This window comes from Camponotus floridanus, unplaced genomic scaffold (genome assembly GCF_003227725.1).
Source record: "Camponotus floridanus strain SB8 unplaced genomic scaffold, Cflo_v7.5 scaffold123, whole genome shotgun sequence".
Lineage (NCBI taxonomy): Eukaryota > Metazoa > Arthropoda > Insecta > Hymenoptera > Formicidae > Camponotus > Camponotus floridanus.
The window spans coordinates 134108-142714 of record NW_020229241.1 but is presented as its reverse complement, the minus strand read 5'-3'; the positions used below and the strand labels follow the sequence as shown (position 1 = coordinate 142714).

The following is an 8607-nucleotide window of genomic DNA, read 5'->3' as shown; positions in this document are numbered from 1 at the left end:
TTCAAAGGATTTGAATTTGCACCGAATTAACATATTTGTTCTTATGGGAAACGTATAACCATAGCGATTCAAATGACAAAAACACATGGAAATAATATTCAAAATTTGTTTAGATACAGAGAAAATATTTGATCAAATAATATTACACAAGTACTAACTGGTTAAAAAGATATTAAATATATAATTTAAAGATGTTTTGTAGCTATTTTCAAAATATTGAGAATTTAATGAAAATTGTACAGTATGTCCTTATATGTGTTTAGAATCTTCAGTACAATTTTTAAATCGATTCATCAAGGCGTTCACAAGTTCAAAGGATTTTAATTTGCACCGAATTAACATATGTGTTCTTATGGGAAACGTATAACCATGGCGATTCAAATGACAAAAACACATGGAAATAATATTCAAAATTTGTTTAGATACAGAGAAAATATTTGATCAAATAATATTACACAAGTACTAATTGGTTAAAAAGATTTTAAATATATAATTTAAGGATGTTTTGTAGCTATTTTCAAAATATTGAGAATTTAATGAAAATTGTACAGTATGTCCTTATATGTGTTTAGAATCTTCAGTACAATTTTTAAATCGATTCACCAAGGCGTTCACAAGTTCAAAGGATTTGAATTTGCACCGAATTAACATATTTGTTCTTATGGGAAACGTATAACCATAGCGATTCAAATGACAAAAACACATGGAAATAATATTCAAAATTTGTTTAGATACAGAGAAAATATTTGATCAAATAATATTACACAAGTACTAATTGGTTAAAAAGATATTAAATATATAATTTAAGGATGTTTTGTAGCTATTTTCAAAATATTGAGAATTTAATGAAAATTGTACGGAATGTCCTTACATATGTTTAGAATCTTCAGTACAATTTTTAAATCGATTCACTAAGGCGTTCATAAGTTATAAGGATTTTAATTTGCACCGAATTAACATATGTGTTCTTATGGGAAACGTATAACCATCGATTCAAATGACAAAAACACATGAAATATGAAGACAGAATTTGTTTAAAATTTGCAAAAGTTTAGATACAGAGAAAATATTCAAATAATATTATACAACTGACTGGTTAAAAAGATATTAAATATAATTCAATGAAGTTAGCCATGTATCCGTCACAAGGCGAAATTCTATGCCAAAAGTTAATTATTTCGATTAACAAAATTCGGAATATTTCAGTAAAAACGCAATAAATATTAAAAAATACATCTCTGCACTGTAGCTAAAATCAAATTGTAATATTCCACACAATTTCTTACTCAAAATACGTCAAAAGTGGATATATTCGTCAATATTGATTTTCAGCTACTTTTTGCTGGGATTGTACATACAAAACATCCTTAGGAGATAATAAAATAAAACGAATACATGCGGCAAGTTTCACATGTCAAAATAGTTTATATTAATAGTAATATATGTATATTGGAGAGAAATTGATCTCTTTCACATGGATTTCTCTTTATTATTATTAAATCACATTAATTACATTTCAAGCATGCTTTAATTTTTTTAATTTTACTTTCAAATTTAATTTTACTTTTTATATCTCTTTAAAGGATTTTTTTTAAATGTCAAGCTTTTTATTTTCGCAGCAATTTTTAATAGGATCCTTTTGTAAATAATGATTTATTTATCGAATAGGCATTCTAGATTCGAAATAGGACATTGATTTATTTTATTCATTATATTAAGGAACTTTTTTGTAAATGTCAAGCATTTTTTACTTTAACAGCAATTTTTAATAAAATTTTTTTCTTTTTAATAAGATTCTCTCATAAATAATGATACATTGAATACATATTCAAGATTCAAAACAGGATATTGATACCATTTTCTTTTTACTTATATTTCATTAAAAATTTTTTTTGTAAATGTCAAGCATTTTATTTTGATTTTACTTTGAGCAATTTTTTAATAAGATTCACAAAAAATGTTATATTGAATACGTATTCTAGATTGAAAACAAAGTATTGATACCATTTTCTTTTTCATATTTTATTAAAGAATTTTTTTTTGTAAATATCAACCATTTTACTTTCGCAATAATTTTTAATAAATTTCTCTTTTTTATTAAAATGATTTCGCGAATAACAATATATCGAATACGTATTCCAGATTTAAAAGGATATTGATGTAATTTTCTCTTTCATATTTTATTAAAAAAATTTTTTTCTTTGTAAATGTCAAGACACATTTTACTCTTTCATAATTTATTTAATAAAATCCTTTTGTTTTTTATAGCAAAATTTTCTCGAATAACAAGACCATTGCATACATATTCTAAGTTCAAAATAGGATCGATACTATTTTCTCTTTTATATCTTATTAAAGAATTTTTCTAAGTATCAAGTTTTTCATTCTTTCGCAGATTTTTTTTGTAAATATCATCAAACATTTCATAATTTTTAATAAAATCCTTTCATATTTTAATAAAATTCTTTTGCGAATAACAAGTCCATTATATAAATTTTTATTAAAAGGAGTAAAGGATATCGATTAAAAATTTATTCTTTATCAAGTTTTTTACTCTTTCACAGATTTCTATTTGTAAATGTCAAGCATTTCACTTTCACCATTTTTAATAAATTAATTAATTTTTAATAAATAATGAATTAAATAAAACTAATTAATTAATTTTTAAATTTAATTTTACGTATAAATTTTATTTTACGAATTTTTAAATTTAATTAATTAATTAATTAATTAATAATTTTTAATAAAATCTTTTGATTTTTTAATAAAATTATCTTGCGAATAACAAGATGTCATGCATACTTTTAAATTGAAAACAGGATATCAATACCATTTTCTCTTTTATATCTCATTAAAAATTTTCTTTTCTTTGCAGACGTCAAGTTTTTCGCTTTTTCGCAGATTTTTTTTTTTATAAGATCCTCTCGCGAATAACGATATATCGATTCGCGTATTCCAGATTCAAAACAGTGTATCGATACCTGCAATCTCGCACACTGCAGCGCAGCAACAGCGACAAATGAAAGCGTGACGTGATCCGTAGCGCGCGTCGTTTCTGCCACACGTCGCGAGGAAGAGATAATGTCGTCGCTCGAGGAGATCTCAGGCCATTCGTAGGAGAAAGAGAGGAACGCCCTACATCGATCTTAGACTACGTCCTTTCGTACGCATCAACCCCCGAGATCGAGAAATGGAAGCGGATTATCAGCCAACGCCACTGACCCCATCGCGGACGCTGACAGGTGAGCTGCGATTGTTGATGATATTTGTGTCAAACGAACGTTACTCGTCCGCGATGGGATCGCATTACATTTGCGTAGCACACAATCATGCGTGTTTACATCAATCGCTTTTCCCAACAGTCGCATCGTTTCCTTTTTGTAGTTTTGTAGAGAGTCCTTTCAGACTTTCGTTTAAGCAAACGAAAAGCTTGGGAAAAAAATTCTCTGCTACTGGCGCAAAATTGATGTGGTACAAAATTGATCAGTCATTTTCCAATATATTTTTTTTATTAAATAAATACGAGTACTATTTGCTTATATATATATATTTTTTTTTATGGAAAAAAATTCTCTGCTACTGGCGCAAAATTAATGTGGTACAAAATTGATCAGTTTCCAATATATATATTTTTATTAAATAGATACGAGTGCTATTTGTTTATATTTTTTTTTTTTTCGATTATTTTTATCACTGTCGAGTACTTAATCTTGATGCATATCTATGTGTGTGCGTGTGTGTGTAACAGGGATGGGCACCGACTGTGAAGATCCTTACCCTAGTTTGTCTGATTATCACGATTACGAGCCGAATTTGGAATTTGATGATACGGAATTGCAAACTACCTCCAACAATGGTGAGACGTCCGATTTGTGTCTTAATCGTCTGCTTCTTCTAAAATTTCCTCATAATTATACAGGAGATTAATTTACGCGATACAGTCTACTATTATTGCATTACTTCTTTATATAAGACGATCTTTGTTGCAGCTACACGCCTCCTGGAAGACAAATTGGATTTGGTGAATACTACTGCTGGCACTGGAGGAATAGATTATTTGGAAAGCCCAGTAAGCGACGGCACGATTGAGGAAAACTTTGAGGAAGCTTTGGTAGATGCTCCAGTTATCGAATCTGGTGTGTGACCTTTTACCTTCTGTTAATAGCCACTAAATGTCATGGCATTCTCAGGGCATAGCAGGTGAATTATGTGTAGACCATTGTACAGCTTGTTTTATATTGCATGGTGTAAGGATGACAAAGGAGAAGTAACACGTGTTACGCTTTTTTAATCCATATTTGCATAATAACATAATGTACAAGCGCTATGTTCAAGCCCTATGAAGCAGGATAGTAGTATGTTGTCTGTGAAATATACATTTCACTTGTGAGACAAAATTATCCCTAAGAAGCTCAAATTATTTTGGCTTGATGGTGTTTTTATTTGAAATAAGTTTATTATGAGTATGCCTGAAATGTGCATCGATTTTGAAACTTTACATTATAAGGAAAGTCTCTGTTAATGGACAGCCGAAGACTTAGCTGCTTTGGACGGAGAACTTGCCGACGAGGAGGATTATTTCGACATATCCAAATATGGTATTGTGGAAGTAGTTGGGGATGATAGTGCTGGTCGCAAAATAATTGTTGTGTCAGCCTGTAAATTGCCTTCCATAGGGAAGGAGGTCTTCAATCACGCTAAACTTCTTAGGTGAGTTCACGACTTGCGTTATAAGATGACACGCGAGAAATTTAATAATGATTTATAATTGCCTGTAAATATTATTTAAGTATCTCTGTGTCATTCTATGATATTGTTACATTTTCGAAACGCCGATCGACCTCGCAAAGCCTAGCCATAAAAATAGAATAAATAACGGAAACAACTTAGCGCTTTCTTATGTTATCGATTTCGTGCAAACATTCTATCTGATCTATTTGATTTATTATTATTATCGCTGTCGATTTCATATCTGTTATATATTTCAAATTTCTCAACTTATTGTGAATATTCTTTCTTTCTTTGATTTGTTATTTATTTTATAATTTTATTTATATTATTTTATTTACTTTATTTTATTTTTATATTATTTTCTTTTTAATAAATCTTGTTATTTCAATTTCTAACTTATTGTGAATATTCTTTCCTTCTTTGATTTGTTATTTATTTTATTTTTTTATTTAAATTATTTTATTTACTTTATTTTATTTTTATATTATTTTCTCTTTTTAATAAATCTGTTTTATTTTTCTTTATTAAATCCGCGTAATTTATTTGAATGTTAGCCTTTTGTGACTGCTAAAATCTTGATATCCTCCACTCTAATATCTCGAGAAGGAATTGTTAAAAAATAAAAATAATATGCTTGTAAAGTTTCTGTTCATTCTCTTGAATTCTTCTTCTGATTTCTTTTTTTTTTTTTATTAATCAAATAAATTTTATCATAATGGATATTTATTGCAGGTATCTTATGCATACTTTAGACACATTTGTAGAACAAGATTATAGTCTCGTTTATTTTCATTACGGCCTTACATCAAAAAATAAACCATCATTATCCTGGCTATGGCAGGCGTACAAAGCGTTTGACAGGAAATATAAAAAGAATTTGAAAGCCCTTTACCTAGTACATCCCACAAACTTTATTAGGTTTGTGTGGCAAATATTTAAGCCGGCTATTAGGTATGCGATTTTTTTCTTTCCTATGTGAAAACTTATATTATTATATACTATATACGAATAGACAAATTTTTGCAGTGTCAAATTCGGACGGAAGATAATGTACGTTAATTACCTGGAAGATTTAGCGCACTATATTAAGTTGGATCAATTAATTATACCTCCCCAAGTGATAGAGTATGTCATTTAATTATGTAAAACAGTATATTGGAATCTTGATAGAACTTATGTTGATTTGCGAATTGCACAATTTAATTTACATATGGTGGGATGATTCTTTCAGACATAATAATCAACTACTGATGAAGAATAAGAAATATTTGCCGGTAAGTCCGCCACAAAGCGCGGTGGTTACACCGGTTGGTACGACTCAATTTGGTACTAGTTTGCAATTTATAAAGGAAAATAATAACGGCGACCCGATCCCACCTATTCTAAGGCAATGCGTGGAATTTCTCGATACGCCAGACGGTACGGTATCTCAACAGAAAACCATTCTATTCTCTGGAGGATAAAACAATAACACAGGCCTGCAAAAAAGGGGGTCAAAATTTCTTTTTAAGATGCAATAGTGATTTTTAGTGATTTTCAGACGTAATTTTGTGCGCTGAATCCGAATCTGGCCGCCGAATTTGCGTAGCACGTCAGGTTTTTGAGTTATTTGTAGTTGAATAGCCCAAAAATCGCTATTTTGGCCATTTTCATGAATTTATTGTGAGTAAACCAAATTTTTTGAAATATTTCTGTCAATGGCATCGTATAATACTCACTTTCATCTTTCGAATCCACTTTCGATTACCGCCGCATGATTTTTTTTCGTTCAGATATACAAGTTATAAGATTGGTCATGCATAGAGATTTAATAAGCCATTCTAAATCAACCGTGCTACCTCTCTATCTCACTACGAATCAAAATTAGGATAAGAATATACATTTTTAAATACCTTCTGTCACCTTTTGAAATTAAAAATGACGCATCCAATATGGCGAATAGAATAACAATAAAAAGGCATAAAATTTAGAAAAATTTATCAAAATGTGTAACAACTGTATTAGACATTTCTTTACAATATTTTTTTGGCTAACCGAACCTGACATATGTCAGTCTTTTCAAATTTCAAGATCATGGATCTACCATATTGATGTCTATATAAATTTTCTTTAATGTAAATTTTTCTTACAACGTCATACTTATATATCTCAGCGAAAAAAAAATCGCGCAACGGTAATCGAAAGTGGATTTGAAAGGCGAAAGTGAGTATTATACGATGCCATTAGCAGAAAAATTTCAAAAAATTTGGTTTCCTCGCAATAAATTCATGAAATTGGCCAAAATAGCGATTTTTGGCCAATCAATTATAAATTATTCAAAAACGTGACGTGCCATGCAAATTCGGCGGCCAGATTCGAATTCAGCTCACAAAATTACGTCGGAAATCACTATTGCATCTTAAAAAGAAAAACCTCGCAGGCCTGTGTAATTATTTGAAGGATCGTTGGAAATAATATAATCGACCAAAACTAGCCAGAAATTTTTTGTTTATTGATTACGACCATATGGTTGTACTCCTTTTCAAGTAAATATTGAAATATAACAATTAAACAATTGGATTTTTAACGGATTGAATAACGAGTATACACACGAATTAAATTCACACACATATTTATTTCTGGCTAGTTTTGGTCGATTATATTATTTCCAACGATCCTTTGATTAATTAACTAGCGATATTAAGATAAAATTTATGTTATTTTAATAATTATTTGATTGTTTTAGCTCTGGAAACGGAAGGGATATTCAGAAGATCGGCCAACGTGGCAGTGATCAAGGAACTTCAAAATCGTTGCAATCAAGGTTTACCCGTCGATTTCCACGGGGATCCGCATATTGCCGCGGTTTTACTTAAGACTTTTCTTCGTGAACTGGATGAACCTCTTATGACATACGAACTGTATGATGAAATCACGCAATTTCAAAGTAAGGATGATGTTTTCCTAATTTTTTTCGAAATTATTATTTATTTAACAAGATAAAACATCCTTTGAAATTGTATTATAGCGTTATCGAAAGACGAACGTCCGCGTAAAGTTAAAATATTAATATTGGAAAAACTACCTGAGGATAATTATCAAGTCCTTAAATACGTTGTACAATTTTTATCGAGGGTATGTAACTAATATTCACAATCGCGATTTCCTGTAGGGAATAAAAGCTCTCTTTTTCATCTATATCTTTTTTTTTATAATAGGTAATGGACCGATGTGACCTAAACAAGATGACTTCGAGTAATCTGGCGGTCGTATTTGGACCGAATCTAGTTAGAGCCCCGCCAACATGTGGAATGTCCCTCACTGCGATAGGATTTATCAATCAATTCGTAGACTTTTTATTTACTTATCAAGATAAGATTTTCATTATTTAAAAGCGTCGAAGGCCTAATTGTAATACATCCGATTGTTCACATGATCACACATACAACGTCCGCACTTTCGTTTTATTAAAATATTTTTATATCCAATGTGAGGTATAAGAGAATATATACAGAAAAACAGTTAATGTTCGTTTACACGCAATTTTGCACAAGATTTTTTAATATGAGTACAATGTTTTTGAACGAAAGAGTAGAACGTTCGAAAAAGATATCGGTTGTGCGATGATGAAATGCCAGCCAACATGTGTATATCTAGAGAAAAATTACGACCAAATACCAAAGATACATGAGAACGTCACGCAGTGAATATAATATGTAAGATTGTCTAGAAATATTAGCATTTATATAGTCTTATTTAACAAAGCGTAGAAAATAATATATTCAAGAGTGAAAAAAAAATATTCAGCTGAATGCTGTTGAGATCATGAGATCGCGAATCGTAATTAATCCCGACTTTTGCTTTAATTAATCTTTTTTAATGTCGGATTAAATAAAA

The 8607-nt window shown here is 29.9% G+C and overlaps 1 protein-coding gene across 3 annotated transcripts; it reads left to right on the top strand.

The window, feature by feature from the left end:
* The first annotated feature begins 2981 nt into the window (after window positions 1–2981).
* On the top strand, window positions 2982–8591 carry LOC105248741 (rho GTPase-activating protein 1). Of its 3 annotated transcripts, XM_011253698.2 has the most exons (10): window positions 2982–3242; window positions 3749–3856; window positions 3990–4136; window positions 4530–4710; window positions 5464–5682; window positions 5758–5856; window positions 5963–6150; window positions 7457–7657; window positions 7739–7845; window positions 7929–8591. In XM_011253698.2, the coding sequence occupies exons 1-10, from the start codon at window positions 3191–3193 to the stop codon at window positions 8100–8102; spliced, it is 1476 nt and encodes a 491-aa protein (XP_011252000.1). In that variant the 5' UTR covers window positions 2982–3190; the 3' UTR covers window positions 8103–8591. The 3 variants fall into 3 exon arrangements, with proteins under 3 accessions (XP_011252000.1, XP_011252009.1, XP_011252018.1); XM_011253707.2 differs by lacking the exon at window positions 3749–3856; XM_011253716.3 differs by lacking the exon at window positions 2982–3242 and having other exon boundaries at window positions 3838–3856; window positions 3990–4200.
* Window positions 8592–8607: the final 16 nt, after the last annotated feature.